Consider the following 19054-nt stretch of genomic DNA (forward strand, 5'->3'; position numbering starts at 1 on the left):
GTAAAAACAGAGGAGCATTCTTATCTCTTCCTTTGGGTGCTTGCAGTAGGTGACCTTTCAGTTTATGTCTCAGTTTATGTGCCTGGATGTTTGTTTAAAGTGTTTGTCTGAAACAGAGAGAAGTAAAAGTTAGTTTAATAACCACGGATGACTCATAATAAGAACAGTCTCATCATATCAGTAGGGTTGTTGCATGGTGAGAATGAGAGTGGATGCCACTGAAGAGCATGTATGTAGCTGGTGTTGCAGTCTGTGGAGGTGCTCCTGAGTCAGGCGGGACTGTGGGAATGCAAGAGCTGAGGTACCAACAATCTCAGTTGTGAGTGTCCAGATGTACTGAATGTCTTGAGAGCCCAGAGGGGAGTTACACGTGGATCCGAAATCTGATAATATGGTTCTAAAACCTTGCTTGGCTGAGCATATTGATTTAACTTAACTTTTTTTCCCCCAAACCAGGTAATGCTTTGTTTCAGTTGCCTTGAAGTATTTTTCATTGCAGCATTGCAATGTGTGGGGAATTTTCAAGAACATATTCTTGCTTACTAATATATCATTGTGTGAGGTGTCCCTGCCCATGGCAGCGGGGTTAGAACTTGATGATCTTAAGGTCCTTTCCAACCCTAACTATTTTATGATTCTATGAATTAGTGCCCTAGAACTTTCTGGGTTTGAGTAGACTTCTAGCAGATACAATTTGGAGCTGCCTTTGGCTGCTTTATAGACTTTTAATAATTATCTTTGATTACCAAGCTGTTCTCCTCATAAGGGACGGGAGAGGAAAGCAAGGTACTATGTTTCACTCTAGAAACAGGGAACTCACGGTTGGGTTATTTAAAATCCCACATGCAGAAACCTGATTTTTATTAGGAATGCTTAGAAAGCAAATTAAAGATTCTTCTAGTAGAAGTAATAGCCACATAGTGGGTTGCACTAGTGTTCTGGGAGACTGAGGGAATCCATTCTTATGCTGGTGAGACCACTGCTACCAGGAGTACTGTGTCTGGTATCAGTCCCTCCATTGACAAAGTGAAGCAAGTCCAGTGAATGCCTGCCTAGAATGCGAGGTGGCTGGAGCACATCTGTGATCTGAACTGTCTGGTTGTAATTCAAAGACATAAGTAATATCTTTTGCTATGTCTCTTATGCTGTTAAGAACAGCCCTGTGTGTTTTTCTTTTTGGTTTTAAGCTGATGACCTGGAGAATTACAGACTCATAGAATAATTCAACCATCCTTTCAAGCAGGTTAGTGGCCAGGACTTGAAAAGTGTTTTCCATGCTCCTCATCTGTCTTGTCTTTTGAAGAGTAAGTTACTAAAGGGATAGTCAATTGATTTTAACAATATTTCTTCTTTGCCAGCATTTTTGATTTATCTTTAAAACCTCATCTTTATGGAGTGGAGGTAGCTGTAGTTGCACTTACTCTATCGAGTGATAAAAATTTATTGGGTGCTTTCAAAAGTAAGCATTTCCTAGGGTGCTGTGTGTGCAGTTGCAGTGGGTGGAGATGTATTAATGCTGGCTTCCTGGGGCTTTGTAGGAGATCCCAAGAGCTGAAAGCTTTTCTTTCTAGGTGATTGCACCTGTCAAATCTTTTGGTGCCTTAATGTTCTTGTTTCTTTGGGCATTGTAGCTTTGTATAAGTATTAAGAAGATGGACTGAGCTACAGTTGCAACAAAATGCTGATGCCAGAAAGTTCTTTTCTCCTTTTTCATCCAACACAAGAGAGTCTCTATCTGCTGTTTCAATGGCTGAGTAATAGGCATCAGACTGAATCATGGTAGCTTAGTCTTGTTCCGAGACAGATAGATGAGATATTAGCAAGAGGGGAAAAAGTCTGTGGCTGACAAGTGGTGTGACTCTGCCCTGAAGATCAGTTGTCTGAGTTTGTTGCTGTTCTGGGTACTTGGAGCTATGGCTCCAATTTTATCCTGTTGGTTGTATGAACTGAGCGTGGTACCTGTGTTTGCATCTAGTCTGTATTACTACAGGAGGCTGCAGCAGAGGATGTTAACTGCAGAGTGCATGTGGAGGTTAGGCACAAAGTGAGATTTTTTTTCTTTTTATCCAGCTGACTTTTTGTCCAGAGACTGTTGCACAGGGTAATCCACAGCCATCTGTCTGCCTCATTTTAATGGGCCTGAACCTGTTGTGTGAAACCTTCTAGGCTAAAGCCTACTTTGGGTTAGCTTAGAGATGGTCTCTTTCTGAGGAAAACATAGCTACTGTTGGCAGTTTTGCTCAACAAAAATGTTGAGAGGCAGACTTCTAAGTCCTCCGTATCCAGCTACTGGCAGCTAGGCTGAATGTGGTTGTCTGGAGGCTTTTGACTGCTGCATTTTGCCTTGGCCAGAAGGGGAATGGTGCCACAGGTGAGAGAAATTCTGCCTTGCTGCCAAATACCATTTGCTCCCAGCTTCTGTGCAACAACTGCCACCCACTGTCTGTCGGGGCAACAGTAGCCTGACTCTGTATTTCAGTCAGCAACAGCTGTTTGTTGCTTTCCCAGCTTTTGCAGCAGTAACAGCCCAGCTCTCTGTGTTGGGAGCAGCAGTTGTCCTTCCAGCTTTGCTGTGCAACAACTGCCTGGATCACTGCAGCAGGTGCTGGAGGAATGTTTTCAGCAGCAGCTGCCGCCAGATGGGGAGGACAGCTGCTTTCCTGAGATGTGGAGGTAGGCTGAAGCCTGTGCTGTTGAAGTGGGGGGTCATTGAGGGTCTCAAAACCCAGATCCAGCTGTTACGGCTGCCTGCTGGGGTCAGACCACCCTGCAAGGGATTTAGAAGAGCAAGTCTGTCATCCTGCATTACGACTCTCTGGAAGTGCCTTCTAGGTTTGTCTTGAATGCCTTGAAGTCTGTCTGCCCTCTGACTTTTCTCCTACTGAATTGTGTGGCTACTTTGCTTGCTTTAACAGTAATTAAAGTTACTGTGCCAGTTAAATAGGACCCCTAATGGTTAGCTGTGAATCTTCCTCCAAGGGTAAGCTCTCCATCACTAAGATGATGGTTAATCCGTAAAGCTACCTGAAAAAACATTTGGAGAAATGCACTGAAATTTTATTATATTCAAATCTAAATCTGCCTGGTGGAAACACTTCCCTGGCCTGGAAGAGCAGGATGCTAAGAAAGTTTTACCGTTCAATAGCTTTTATCTTTGGGATCTGATTTTATGCATTCAGTGCAAAGCAGTAGTTTTCTCATCTTCATAGTCGTTTGCCTCTTGTGCGGTCTGAAAAAATACAGAAGGGACTGTACAGTCTCTGGAGTTGCAGTGAAGTGTGAAAATGCTATCCTAGATTTAGAGGAAATGCGGAGTGGAGGAGTTGGAGAAGGAACCTATTCTATCTTATCTTCCCCTTTATCTCTTCCCCTTCAGAAAAACGTTTTGCTTTCTTTTTGATGTGTAAAGGTTTACAAATCAGTGAGCCTTGAAGGTTTTACCTTTACTGTGGTGGCTCATTTCTTTCAGTTTGATGACTTAGAGGATGTGTTGGTTGTTGATTGAATCAAGAGTTTGTAGTATTCTGGTAGGAATTTTCTTTTAAAATATTGAATGCCTTTCGTCAAGTAGGTCTTATGAAAATAAAGTTGGGTAAAATCTGTGAATCAAAGATAATTTCTTTTCAACGAGCATCACTTGGTAGCAAAGATGTGGTTTTGTGTCTTTGGAGCTCATCTACTTTGCTATATTTTGAAGGCTTTTTTTTTTTTTTTCCTTCTGTTGCTGCAAAAATCTAACATGATTTTGTTTTTTTTTTTTAATCTTTTTGCTTCCTGTTTGGGTGGAATGGAAAGCATAAAAATGAGCAAAACCCAAAAGTAATGTAAATAAGTAAACCCTGTGACTTTTTGTCTACCTTTCCTAGATGAGGCACATAACCTTATGGTGCCCAGGTGTCCAATGAAATGACTCCAAATTTCATGAAAATATAGCCAGATGACATCTAAAGAATTCCATCAAAAGAAGCTCTTATAAATATTCTATCCATAGGAAAAGCTTAAATCATCCTTTACAATTAAGGGTGAGAGACAAACCCACGAGGAACCAGACTTTTAAATTCTGTTGCTCACAGAACCTGCTGGTTTCCTGTGTGTGTTTTCCTAAAGAAAACAAATGCAGAAGCATACCAGGCTGTTCTGGGTCTAATCTGCTGCAGAGTCCTTGATGTCATGTCATATGTGCCAGCGAAGGACAGCCTGTTCTGTGTGCTTAATTTCTTGGGGAGAGTCAAAGACATGCAAAGAAGATAATTTTCTTGATCTTGCATGACACGATGCAGTAAAAAGGAAGCAAACTTGAAATATGGTTGGGGTTTTTTTTTTGGTCTTATTGATGGGTTATGACTTGAGGCAGAGATTTGTATGTGGTGGTGTGTAGTGTCTGAATGTTGAAATGTTATTCTGAAGGATCTGAGTTTACTGGAACTGTGATGTTAACAGGGTGTCGAGGAAGGTCTTGGAATGTCTTTCATGATTACATTAATAAAGAGCACTTATTCCTTTGCTGTTGTCATTCAGAAATGTTTGTTTTCTGTTTTATTGACAACTAGCAAACCCACTCCATCTGGAAAGTGAAATCTTTGTTTTAGAACTCCTTGAAATCAAGTGTTAAAAGTGATTGTAAAACTGGTCCAAGGCTTTTCAACAAAACTGTCTTTCTTGGGTATTAAGAATTCTTCTTGTTTTCCTTTTTAGTTAGTGTTTACCCCTGTCCATTCCCGTCACCCAGTGATTTTTGCATCGCAAAGAGAATGAGAGTTGGGTTCTATTTTAGATAGTAAATCATCAACAAGATGATTTAGGAAGGATGCAAACATACAAGCGAATTAGTTGCTTGATACCTCATCACAGCAGAGTAAACTGCACTGTGTGCTTCAGTAGAAGGGTAAGCCAATTTTGCTTAGTTTATCTCAAAATAAAAGCATGCTAAAGTGAGCTGAATTGATTTGCAGTTAGTATGGGCTAAGAGTGTGGCATATGGACAGTTGTAAGTCACCTGAGCTGCAGGGATGATATGAAGAGGGGTCCACTAAATCCATTATTCAAAGCCTCAATTCTAGGTACCCTCAACTTCATCTTCACAACCCAGAGTTGGAAGCAACACACTGTTGGTCAGGCTCTTACTGTAGGCTGGAACACAACTTGATTCTTAAAAAGGTCATGCAGAGTTTGCAGTGCTGCTAAATGAGAAATAGTAAGTCTTTATTTCTGCAATGACCAGATTTTTCAGTGTATTTCACTTAACTGTAAATAAAACCTCAGGCTGTCATTTCTGTAAAGCTTTATTCTCAAAGTAAAACTACTTCACAGCAGAGCCGTCAACAGTTTGTGACAGGTTTATGGTAGTGAACCCACCTGGGATTTCAGAAATGACAAGCTCAAGCCCTGCACTCCTCAAGCGTACCTGGTGTAGGTGTATATAACCTTCACACTTGCTAGGGAATGCATTGAAGTGTTGTCTCATTTTTAGCTTCAGAAGTAACTGTAAGAAGAAGTGGAAAAGAAGGCAAAATGTTGCTTCTGAAAGCAAAACTGTATTGTTATTTTTTATTATTATGTTTTTTTTTAGCACTCCCAATGCAAAGTGGAGTGGAAATTCAGTATTAATTGAATTTAATAATTTAATAAGATGAATTTAATATTAATTTCACAAAACGCTGTGAGCAGTGGAAGTTTTCTCTTGTTCCAGAGAGGGTCAGTCTGGTGAGGAGAGCATAGTGGATCAGTAGAAATTGCTGCCTCCCCTCTGCAGACAAAAAGAAGAAATCCTCAAAATGTCATCCTGTGATGATGTTTGTGGTCCTCCAGGCTGGTCCATTTTGTGTAGATATACTGCATGTAATAAGAGTATATCTGCGTTATTATATCTTCATATGCGTAGAATTCTTCCGCATTGAATTTGTGAAGAGAGAACTGGTCTTGAATTTCCCTGTGACCTCTTTTCTACTTTTTATTTCTTAATTTTTGTAAATGGGGAGAGGAGTCAGAGCATGGAAAATATGACCTGATGGCTTTTTATTCTTGGTTTAAAAAAGTATCTGTCCTTATGCCTAGGGCCTTTTTTCTCTTACTGTGTAAAGGAAAAACAGTATTATGTGTCATTGGAATCAGGAAAACTGATCTGTTTGTTGCCACTATTTAACTGTTAAAAGGTTAGATTTTTTCAATGTTGTTTTATATAAACTTTGTATAAACTTTTTATATAACTGTGTAGTAGAGCAGAAGGAGCACGATCTTTTGATCTTGTAAAAGTTTTGTGTGCTTGAATATAGAGCATAGCTTTGATCAGGATAAAAGATAAATTCCAGAAAGAAAGTTGACTTTCCATTTTTCCTTTCTGGTGAAATATATCTGATATCATTCAATATGAATGGTAGCAAATATATGTCAGAGCATATATGGAACAGATAGCAATGGTCTGTCCGCTGAAGTTGGATAGCTGAAAAGGTATGGGTATCAAAAAAGAAAGCAGGATGCTGTATCAAGGTTTTTGCTGAGTAGTGCTCCCTCGTAGTTGGAATTAAGTGCAATTTGCAATTCCATGTTGTGGGATATTATCACTACTTTAAAAATGCTACTGTACTAATGAATTGAATGAGCTAAGTAAAAGGAGAGAGTGCAGGGCTAGAATAACATGCAAGTGTTTCGTCTGAAAGGAAAACATTGTAAATGTTTCATTATATAGTCTCAATTTTAAATAATTTCACAAGGGATGCTCATTTGTACATGTGGTAGTAAGTTGACATTTTGTTAAGCAGAAATTCATTCTTGCCACCTTCTTAACTGCACAGTGTAACATCCAAGAGTGAGCAGGGGTATAAGATAATGGTAATGAAAGCAGTAGGGTTTATAGAATCGTAGAATCATAGAATCATTAGGGTTGGAAAGGACCTTAAGATCATCTAGTTCCAACCCCCCTGCTGTGGGCAGGGACACCTCACACTAAACTGTATCACCCAAGGCCTCATCCAACCTGGTCTTGAACACTGCCAGGGATGGAGCATTCACAACCTCCCTGGGCAACCCATTCCAGTGCCTCACCACCATAACAGGAAAGAATTTCCTTCTTATATCCAACCTAAACTTCCTCTGTTTAAGTTTTAACCCGTTACCCCTTGTCCTGTCTCTACAGTCTCTAATGAAGAGTCCCTCTCCAGCATCCCTATAGGCCCCCTTCAGGTTGTGATACGTTTCTGGCTTTAGACACAATATTTCAGCCATCTCAAATACTATTTTAAATATGAAGTATATACATGGTCCCTTATAAGTTGGTGTGAGTGTTTCATACATTTAAACGTAGAATTCTCAACATACCTTTATGGGACAGAACTATTGCCCTAGTTTTACAAATAACTGTTTTATCTTGCTTCCCTAGATGGCTTACTCAAGGTTACACAAGAATCCTCTGGTGAAACTGGGAATTATATCCCAGTGTTTGATGTTTAAATCTTGAAATCTGATTTCTGGATTACCCTCTCTGAACAGGATCAAAAGACCTATATCTTTCCTGTTGTTCTGCTGAAATTAATTAAATTATAAGTATTAGTACTCTTGGTTTTGATCAATGCTTTTAATTCTGTTTACTGCTTCTGTTTCTTTGTAGGCATGTACTGGTATTGAAAATATTGATGAAGCTATAACGTTGCTTGAACAAAATAATTGGGATTTAGTGGTAAGTATTCTAAGAAAATGACTTCATAGATCAACTTCATGTGACAGTGATGTGCCACCTTACTGAGACAGCTGTTATCTTTATTTCAAATTTGGGGGTGTCTTTTATGTCTGGGGTAGCAGGTTATTTGCAGACTGGTTTTGGTCTGTTAAAGCCTCATTGCCAAGTTAACACAATACTGAGTTATATCATGTTATACCCTGGTATACTTTGTCTTTGAGCCTTTTGGATTTGTTTCTTTTCCTTTGAATCATCGTTTCTTATTGGGTTTAGTTTTCTTTTTGACCAATTGTGTGCATAATTTTGTAAGTAGTGTTATTAAGGATAGCAATTATAGAAGACAACTTATGTATACACACAGGACTTGTGAGGGTTTAGATGCCTGGCGAAGAAATGCAAGATAAACCAACTTCTATCTTTCATATGCTATTTTTAGTTACAAAACAACATAGTCACTCTTCTATTGTTACTTATTATGCAGAACTGAATTGGAGATTAAGGCCAGACCTTAATTAGTTTTGGAGTTATCCAGACACAGTCAAACACAAACAAAACCCCAACAAACTCATCCTAAGAAAACCTTATCATCCCTTTTGTAGCAAGGTTCAATGTGCAGACAAATAGGAGGAAACCAGTAAAACAAGCAACTCTGCATGGGGTTATCAGGATAAATACAGGAACTATTAATGCCTTTTCTTAAGGTTTGAAATTGTAAAATAGAGCAAACTTAATTAAAAAGGAAGTGATCTTTAAACTGTAATACCTTTGACTTCCTCCTTTTTTGTCTTTTCCAAATGAATGATCTTTGAACCAGTTCAAATTATCAGAAAATTATTAAAAAAAAAATTCCAAAATTGTTTCTGTTTACAGTTTCAACTGTCTGCTCTGTTGTGTTCCTAGCATATTGTTTAGGGTGTTCTCTGTGTTTTAATAATTTCAACCAAAGTATCACAGAGGTTTAGAGTGGGGTTTTAAACTGAGTTTATTAGAATGAATGTTGTGCTTCTTTTAAGGCATAGCAATTAAAATGATGTGTGATCTTGTAACCTATGGTAAACAAACACTACGTTCTCCAAACACTTGAAACTAAATGTTTAAAATGAATGTTAGCCAAAGTATATGGAGTCTTTATGTTGCAACATGTCATGGTGTAAGCAAGAATGAGCCACCAGTGAGTAAAAGGGAGCGCCTATCCTCTGTGTCTTCAGACAGAAAAACCTGAATGTATATTGAGAGAGTGGTATAACTAAAACCATCTTTTGTCCTAGTAGTTTATTGTGACTTAACATGGGCTGTTTTGAAAATTGAAGTGTTTATGGGAAGGCAAGGAATAGCCTTCTGCATTCTGTTCGAGTTGTAGAGTTCTCAGTACATTAAATCAGTTGGATATGGTTTTGGGGATTTGTAAATTGTCAAGTATATGCTTTACAATAAATGCTTACAGATGGTGTTGAATGAGGGAATTGTGATGAAAAATGGTATGAACAACTAAGGGAATTTGGTTTATTTTCTTTTGAGACTCCAGTATGAGCAGAAGGGGAGAGTGAAGTATTTAAAGCTATGAGAAGAGCTATGAGAATAGCTTTAAATACTCTCTTCTATAATCAATATATTCTGTTGATTTTATTAGTGATGATTAAACAATCTAGAAGTAGAATATAATGGGAAAAGAAGTAATGACTTAAAACGTGTAAGCTTGAAAAAGGCATAGGAAAAGTAAGAAAGGAAAGGAAATTAGGGATGTAAGAGGTGCTTCAGGAATGTACGTAGTTCTTGAAACTAAACAGATGAATGGAGTGTCTATGAAAAGAAAATGATAAGTTGTGGAATTAAAAAGATTGAGGAGGCTAGAAGTGGTGAAGATGCCTTAAGAGTCTGTCATTAGCAGGTCACTGGCTCCTATTTGTTAAAAGCAGCTGCCTTGTAATAAGGGGACTGAAAACCAAATTGTGCCAATCTAACAATGAGTTAGAAGCAGACGAATGAAGAAAGAGGAGAGAAGACAGAAGAAACATGAATGTAAGAAGAAAAGGAGTTGTTGGCTTGAGAGGGAATCAAACATCTGATAGTCAAGTGATTTTAGCATATCAAAAGTCAAAATAATACATGAAAAAAGGCTCATGACTGATGAGAAATGTAACATTTTCTATATTTAAATTTAAAGTGCATGGTCCATGTGTGGTGGGTATTTTGTTTAGTGGTTTTTGTTTTAGTTTGGGTTCTTTTTTAATACGTTTGGTTCAGTATTCAGGTACAGATTGAGTGCCCCACAGCTGGGGAGAGGAGAAGGTTTTGCTTTGTTTGAACCATAAAGTTGTGGAGTTAAAAATTAACATCCTTTTGCTTGGCATTAAATATTTCATTCAGTGCAGAACAAAACTCTTTTTTTTTTTTTTTTTGATTTGTAAGGAAAACAAGGTTTATAGGACTTTGGTTCACAAATCATAAAGACAGTAGTGAAGTAGGGATGATTTTGGTTAGGGGTTCCTCTGTCATCCTTTGACCACCCATCTGTCAGGTAAATGGGAAGAACATCATCACTGTCTTCTCTAATTTAACTTTGTTTTGTGCGTCTTATACAGAGGCTTATTTCAAGGTCAAGTTTTTGATAATCATGACCTGTAGTAGTCAAATGTTGTCATACAGATGTCATACAGGAGTTCAGGGTGGGTTTTTTTTGGATGTGTCTATTATTATTTTTAATGTATTCCTTCTATGACTTTGGAAGTTTAAATCTGAGCTCTGTATTTGATCGGGAAAGCTCCCGTGGGGCACCCAGGGCAATATGAAGTAGTAAGGTAAGCAGGTCCTGTTAACGATGTGACCAACCTAAGGTCAGGGCACTTCTGCAGCATAAGGGGCAAAACCAAAACCAGAAGTTAGGGAAGTTCTTGTCTTGAACAGATTGCTTTCTTGCTCTTCGCTCAGGCTTCTTGATCTCAGTTCTGTTTTCCTGTTTGGGGGAAAGAGTTGTGAACTGAGAGGCTGTGCTAGGGACCAGGTTGAAAATTCCCTGGAGCACCTGTTGCTTCTTGAACTCTATGAGACTCAACTCAAGGACATTATGATTCCTTATGGACTTCAGACAGAACAACCAAGAGCAAGTAGTCCTGGTGAGCTGGAAGGTAGAAGGATCCCAAAACAGAAACAGGGAAGTACTTACAGACAGGCTGACAGAGAAGTACGTCAGCACACACACAAACAGCAGAGGTTGTATGGTTCACATGCTTCTAATCTCATAAGGACTGTGTTTTTGTGTAAGCTAGTTTTGAGGATTTCTTTGTGCTGATGCAATATTCCTGCTGCTTATTTTCTACATGCTTCCTTTTCCTTTTTTTTTTCTTCTTGGTGTTGCCAGTAGATTTTAGTGTGAAGAGTTAAAATATCACCAATGTCTTTCCTGTTATTTCAGTGACTGTTGCTATGTTTTGTATCTTTTGGACATTTGGTCTTAGCTTTAAACAAAGCCAGTCCTGAGTGAAGTATAAGGACCTCCTTTCTTGTTTATTTTTTCTATTAGCCACTTTTGTTTTTTATTAAGAATTCATCTGAAATCTCTTTTCAGTTTAGAACTGAAACATCAGCTTCCTAATTTTGAATGGTTAAAGATTACCCACTCCCAATTAGAAGTCTTTATGTCTATTCGTCTGTATAGGATACTTCAAGGCAATATGAGCTGCCGTTAATTTATCTTTGACTTGGACCTAAATAGATCAGATTTAAACATCTCGGAGCTGTATACACTTTGCAGTATTTAAATCATGTTTGTAGTTGCTTGAAGTAATATAGGAAGCTGTCTTTCATAAATGTTTGGTTGCTAGGCCTTGTTCAACCGCTTAAAATCAAATCGATCACAAGAGTGCCGCAGAGGAATTCATATGCAGTAACAGTGTATGAATTGCTTGATGGGATCATGAAGTCTAACCTTGCCAGTAATTAGTTCCCCACTGTTGCATGTGGCTTGGCCTTTGTGGTGGTCTGCTGCATATATAGCAGCTGAGATTTTTTCTGCATTAGAACACTGTAGCCTAATTACTAGGCTTATTATAGGCTGGGTGATGAAATATTTTGTGTGTCACAGAAGATCTGAAACATCAATGCAGATAATATAATGGTCTCTTTAGGCCTTCATCTTTATGAAACTATTCTGCAATAAATGAATCCAGCCCTCTTAAGCTTGCCAGGATTGCTGATATGTTATTTCCTGGTGTCATTTCTTTGAGCTCTATTAATTTACAATCATTTTTACATTTGGAGAAACAGAAGTTAGGAATTTGTCCATTGTGAAGTCTGGTTTCATAGTTTGCCCATGAAAATGATGGCCGTCTGCTTTGGTATGTGCAGGTAAGAATGACAGTGTAAATACATCTTAAACTGTGTAAAAACAATAAAATAAAAAGATGAAAAATCCCAACTGTGTGGCTGTTGAAATGTCTCTGATGATGGTACATATTTAAAGGAAATGACCCATTAATGCCAGATTCTGTAATCTGCTTGAACTTATGCAGTATGAATCTTCCTTTATATGAAGTTATTACATAGGTGATAGCTCTTTGCTCACCTGAAATCAATTGATTGCATCTGCACATGAAACCTGGTCTTCTGTGCCTTTCACAGATTTAATGAAAACCTCAAATCCTTCATATATAGCATGACTTTATATTCTGTACTGGTAATCAGAACAGGATTTTTGAATGAAAAGCAGGATTCACCATGCTTAACTTTCTGCTTTTTCCAGTATGACCATTTCAGTTTATTTCATGTCTTTTCCAATAGACATAATGTAGGTACTGCTTAAACATCACTTTGAGAAGAAAACATTTCATCAAAATAAAGGGGTGTGGGGAGTAGGGGTTTATCCCCTATTAATTTCACTATGAACATGTGTATAATGATTACAAAATAAATAACTGCTTTTTATTTTCAAAATACATTCTTAAAATTACCTTGGTGCCTTCTTGCTATACTTGTCTTCATTACTCTGTATTCTGGTAGAAGCACAGTATAAGTTCAGTAAACCCAGCACCTGGAAATATGATGATTTGCAGTTCCTGTTGTACACAGCTTCCAAGAGTCAGCTAACAAAAACCATTTCTGTACCTTGGAATGAGATACTGTGTATTTTAAACATCTGTTTTTATAAAGCTTCAGCTCTCAACTACAGTTTTTCTTTCAAACGGATAACTTACACAGGAGATAAGGGGTTTTTGCATCTCTGTGTTTAAAACCTCTTAAAAATAGTTATATGTCAGACAGGTTTTTTGATGTCCCCATTTTGTGTTTTTTTTTTTTTTTATATACTATATAATGTTGTCTTTTTGGAAAGAAAGAAGTTAAAAAACTAACCCAAAAAATCTATTTTTTTTTGCAATTTTTCTTTATTTCTGTTGGAGATGCCAGTTTAGATGGGATTTGTAGGCAGAAAGTGGGCTATTGGCTCTTGACAGTTATCAGTAATCTGTTATTTGTATCTTTTATTGCTTTCTAACCATTAACTTAGTTCTTTTGTTATAATGTATAGTAAATCTCAGTACAAGTTGGTAAAAACTAGTACACTAATGATGTCTTTTGTCTGTTTTTCTAACTGGTTTGCTCTGCAAAAGCTTTGATGTGGTATCTCTTTGTACATGTTTTTTGGTTGATTTGAATTAGTCTGCCTCCAGAAACTAGGTGATTAATCTAAGTTTGGCACATGGCCATTTCTTTTCCTTAAATGTGGGACAGTATTGACATATGTTTAGCAGCTCTGTTGTTTCATTCCAAGCAGGCTGTATGTCAGCGGCTGGAGAACCAGAACTACACATTATGGTGCTAGTGTTCATCACATTGGCCCCTTTTATCTTGTTGACCTGCTGTTTTCTTTACTTCAGAATCGCATACTGAATATGGCACACGTTTGACAGCACTCACCATGGGACTAGCGAGGAGTTCATGGTGTGCTTCTCATTAGGACTAGATCTGAGGGGTTTTCACTATTAGGATTACTGGTTTATCTGTGTATTAACAACATTCTCCCTATGGTCAAATAAACAGTCACATCTGCCTGTGGAAACCAGAGGTTTGTATTTCAGATTTTTTTTTAAGGACCTTTTTAAGTTTTGATTTAGACAGGTGTTCTCTTCTGGATCGTGGTGTCCTGTCAAGCATGTTATTGTCAACTCAGTTTATGCTCAGTGTTACTGTGCCGAGTTGACTGCATTCAGAATCCTGCTGCCAGCAGAGCTAAGGAAGAAGGAAATTCTGAGCTAGGTAATGACGATTAGTGTTGGTGGACAGACATCCCACTGGTGCAAGTGTCCTGTGGGCATGGTATCTGGTTCTCCAGGAAATCCAGGAGTTACAGGTTTCTTATGTGTCCAGCTGCAGCATTAATCTCTTCTAGTAGGACACGGTTAAATTGTATGTTAACTTTTCTTTTACAAAGGGCTACAGAAAGCACTTTTGGAAGTTTTTAATGTACTTTCTGTTAGATTAACAATCCCTGCTTGCAGAAATCATTGATTTCTCATTCTTTGTATTTCCAGCTTTTTGCAGGTCCCAAAGTGATGTTTCTGTGTATTTGCATAAGCTCAGATGCATGCTGTTTAATTTATGCAGCTAGGCGGTAGCAGAGAAGACTAGCTAATTCTTAAACCCCCTATGATTACTAAATTAATTGTTTTTATTTACTTTTGAATGCGTGCATCTCAAGTGAAATGTACTTCCTTTTTGTATGTTTTCAACACTGAAGACTGTATGAGATGTGCAGGTCTATAGGCAGCTATAAGCTTGGTATGGCTTTCCACCCAGCTGTATGCACATCCATCTATTAAAACAAAACACCACCACTGATACATGTGGAGGAAATTAAGACTCTTTACTCGCAGAGCGCAGAATACCAGTGCTACTTTGTCACCTCAGTAATGTGCTTCAATGAGGGAAGGTTATCTCTGATAGCAGCAAGGTAGGCCAGTCTTGGTGGTCCTACCAAAACCAAACTGCTTCTGAGACTAACAGCAGTAGTCGATACCTCAGGTGATGCAGGAAAGTGTTGAATACGTTGCCACTGTGACAGTCATTTCACATGAATTTGAGAGCACAGGTTGCAGTTGATCCCATTGCGTGTCTGCATCCGTCTTGGGTCTGTTAGACATCAGAAAGTGGTCAACAGAGCAGCTACAGTTTTAAAACAAAATGGAGCCAAACCCAATAAAAACATCACGTACTCCTTCTGACGCATACAAGCAAAGAAACAAGCTTACAAAAGGGAGAATAAAAGTAGCAAATGTCTAACTTGTGTGTTCTAAACTTCTGGTTGTTTTGAATAAAACTGCTATTTTATTACAGAGGTTGGTTCCTTGGATTTTTTTCTTCCCCCCCCCCCCCAAAAAAAAAAAAAACCAAAACCAAACCTGAGGTGGTCTTTGGATTTGTTTTCCTGTTTGGGTGACCCTTTGCTCTTTCAAAGGAGGTTGAGAAACTGCTTGGATCATGTTAACATTGCCACATCTTGTGATTTTCATAAGGAAACCCATGAAAGCTCTAATCAAAGCTGTAGCTGCTGATATTGTGTAAATATCCAAGAATCTTAAGCTTCACAGTGTTCCCCTGTAAAAAGTGAGCCTGGGAAGGAAGAGAGCAGTCTCTGGCTTGTCTGTAGAGAAAGATTTGACAACTGAAATGAATTGTTTTCTTCAGCTATAGTCTGATATCCCAAAACTTTTAGATTGCCATGGATCTGGCCTGGGACTATGCAGGTAAAAAAAGAACTCTCAAAATACCCCAACAAATAACAGCTAAATTGTGTACTAGACCCAGGGGGGATGTTTGGTTTCTTCAATTGATTTCTGACTTTTTCTGGTTTTGGTCCTAAGGCAGGGGAATACAAACTCTTCTTCCCCCACCCTTGAGGAAATTGCTGTGTCTCAGTTTTGAAAAAGGTTATTGGGAATTTGGTGAAAACAGTTTTAGCTTCTTTAAACTGCACCTTTGCTGAAATGAGGTGCTTATTTCACAGAAGGAGTCTTGACAGCCTCAGAGCTTGGGAAGACTGGAGCTTTCATTGTGGGAAACTGGTGCTGTGCAATGTCATTCTTGTCTCCTACGTTCAAGGCGCTGCTAAAATATTAACATTGTGAAGTCATTTGTTTGGTAGGTGGCTAACTGTATTTAGGACTCATTTTGGTCTACCATGTTGAAATGGATTGAGGCCAAAGGATGTGTTCGCAACTTGATGGAAACCATGGATTAGGCTTAAATACATGAATTATTTTGTCCTTCAATTCAAAGGCAGGTATTTGGGAGGATGAAAAAACTGATGGCTCTCAAGGAGGTAGGGATTTCTGTGTTGGGTTCAAGGCAGTTAAGGGTCATGGCTTTAAACATGTGTTTTCTTCAGTGCTGTTTCGTGTATGCTTTGCAGTTTTGTTGATTCATCAGAAGGGGCTAATTCTTATTTTGCTGATTGAAGGAAGATGTAATGGGGTATATATCTTACCCATGGGGTAAAACTGGTGTAGCTTGGGCAAAGTGTCTTGTAGATGAGCACCCTTTTGTTCCTGTTACACTAGAATAATTCTTCAGTATCTGAAGAAATCCATATCTTTCATCCCTTCACAATTTTAGCTAATCTAATAGTTATTTTACAGTCTACTAGATAATTTTCTAGACATTAAAGGGATAGTGTTAGTCTGAAGTAGTTTATTTTGTTTCATAACTACGGATTTTAGTTTTTCTAATCAAAAAGCCTGCTTTATTCACTGGGGGATAATAAAGGGATTGTGATTATGTATTTTATGGCTGTGTTTTGTAGCCATGTTGCTGTGATGATGCATATGAAATGTTAATGTCTGCCCAGAAAGATTGCGGAGGAGATTTTTAGGTAAAACTTTGCTGCCAACAATACAAAGTAAACTGTGTCTCTCCTTTCCAAATAACAGATGGGATTTAGTTACTTCAGAAATAAGCTCCATAAGTTTTTCTTGCATAGTGATCAAACAAGCAATGGGAATAATAAACTTAGATTTCTGTTCATGGAAAAAGACTCATTTCTTGTGATAGAGTTTTGTGTTCTGAGAATAACCAAAAAGCAGCACCTGGGATCACAGTAGTGCCTGATAGTATTGCTGTAACTATATGGATGCATTATCCACCTTGTCATATGTTTTATATATGCTTCTTATTGGAGGCTGTTACCTCTGTATTGGCAATTTCTATGAAGATTACTTACCATTAATTTGTTCTGAGGCATTTGAATTTAAAAGCAAGTGTTTAGAATATATTAATAGTGAAGTGACTGGTAATGAGGTATCTGTGAGGAGTTTGTGGTATATTACTCTGTGACTAGTTGGACTGAAAATTGCATACATCTTACAAATGCATGTTTGACAGGTGATTCGTCTCTCATGGTGTCATGCTGGGAATATATGAGTAGGAATGAAGTAAATGATTTAAGAACCAGCACCTGTGCCAATGCTGTGATTATTTTCCAAGTGACCCTTAATTGTGAAAGGTTTCACCGCGGGAACTAGGAGTCATCTAGATCCAGCAGGTTTTCAAAGCTGAGTATTTTAAAAGTGGATTTACTTAAAGTAGTGTTGAATATCTTAAGAGTTCTGTCCTAGTTTTATTTAAATAAATTCTCTTTAGCTGGTCTTGGAAGACCTGGCTTGCTGCAGCACTAGCAGGGTAGCATAAGGAGAGACAAGTAGGCTACCTACTTTGGTTTGGGATTTTTCTGGTTTCCAAACTTTTAAGCTTAATCTTGCATAATTATTCTTTTATTATTCATTAGTGATTAGGTAGTCTGTTGACTAAAGTTGGGGTGATTTGAAAACTGTTGTGTAAGGCGTTTGATGTTACTGCAGCTTTTCAATGAAGGGGCCTTAGTCTGTGGGCAGTACTTCTAGGACTTCTTGTCTCGTGTCCTGAGATTTTACCCCTAGTAGTACTTGCTAAGAACTATCATGTTATACAACAAGTGATTTAAAAAAAGCCCCAAACTCTTCATTTTAGTGTTGTCATTCAAAGTTAAATAAAATAATGTAAATAAAATAAGGAGAGAGGTAGAAATGTGAGAATTCAGTACGTGGGTATTTTTTCAGGCATAGCCTTTGTTTTATCCGACTCTCTTGCTGTCTAGCTTAACATTTTAAGAAGTAAAAAAAATATGTTTTGACATCAAACATAAGCATTACCTTCTGTTAATACAGAAGGTCAAGTAGTATTAATGTAAAAAGTGATGTTACTGACTAGCACCACCATACATATAGGTGTATCGAAGTAGCAGATGCATCATGGCCTACTCCTCTCCCTTTCTATGTGGGTAGTTCAGAGTAGGTTATTTTTCTTTATTCCTGCTGAAATAGTTTCAGCTTGGATAGATGCTGATCAATAAGCTTCTTACAAATCTGTTCATGTTATTTATTTTCATTATTCTAGGAAAAACCATCAAGTTATGAATTGATTGTAGAGATTGTGCTTTGTTTGGGGAATTACACAGTGACAATATAAAATTAAAGAACTGTGCAAGATGTGTATTTTTCCCCCAGTATGTGTAACTGTTGAAAGGTTTCCTAGTGCATTTCGGCATGTTGTAGGAGCTACAGGACAAAGTTAGCTGAAGCCACCAAAGAAGTAGGGAGAAATGGGAAACCACATCTAGAGTGCTAATTGTAAACTATTTCAACGCGTGCTCTCTTGCTGATGAAGTGAATCATCTGTAGGAATATATTCATGTGGCATTTTTTGACGAAATGTTAATTTTTTGCTTTATTAGCGATTCTATTGTTTTGCAGCTTTTCATGAAGTACATTAGCTGTAAAGAAAGCAAGCTGAAATAAAGCAGAATGCATAGAAGACATTTCATTGTAGTTCAATTACAGTTTTTGGTTAAATTTTAACCACGATGGCGACAAATGTTGGCATTCTGTAAAAACCTTGTGGGTGTAACTTCACGTCTAGCACTTGGAAATAACTTTGAGACTTGCAAAGCTGGGGAAACGCCAGCAAGTATAACACAAGCTACAGGAAAAAGCTGACTCATTTCTTTGCATTGCAAAGCCTGCCAGAGATAACAAAGGTAGAGGTTGCTTCTGTAACTACGGGGGCACAATTAGTAAGTTTTTAATTTAAATATTATTGCATTCATTTAAAAATCCAAGCTGAAAAATATCTTTTAGAACTCAAAGCAGTCATTACTTGTTGAAGTAGTGGTTTTGAAGTAGCTGTGTATGTAGGAAAGTGATAATGTATCTTGTTTGTAAAAAGCTTCTGGTCTAAAATAATTGGTATTTCTGCAGAAGGTTTTATGGAATTTCTTGTTTAGAATAATGCTTCACAGACTTGCCTGTAATAGGCAAGAGCTGATGGTTGCATAAAGCTGTGCAGAAGCTATCTTCCTCT

General features: G+C 37.9%; 1 protein-coding gene across 1 annotated transcript in view; it reads left to right on the top strand.

Moving 5' to 3' along the window:
• FAF1 (Fas associated factor 1) overlaps positions 1 to 19054 on the top strand; it is a 169855-nt gene that overhangs the window by 9764 nt on the left and 141037 nt on the right. The window contains exon 2 of the mRNA XM_057401776.1: positions 7604 to 7672. Within this exon, the coding sequence (XP_057257759.1) occupies positions 7604 to 7672 (69 nt within the window). The remainder of the gene's footprint in view (positions 1 to 7603; positions 7673 to 19054) is intronic.

Source organism: Pezoporus wallicus, unplaced genomic scaffold (assembly GCF_028554395.1).
Source record: "Pezoporus wallicus isolate ANWC-B61680 ecotype Strahan unplaced genomic scaffold, APGP_CSIRO_Pwel_v1 contig_1035, whole genome shotgun sequence".
NCBI lineage: Eukaryota > Metazoa > Chordata > Aves > Psittaciformes > Psittacidae > Pezoporus > Pezoporus wallicus.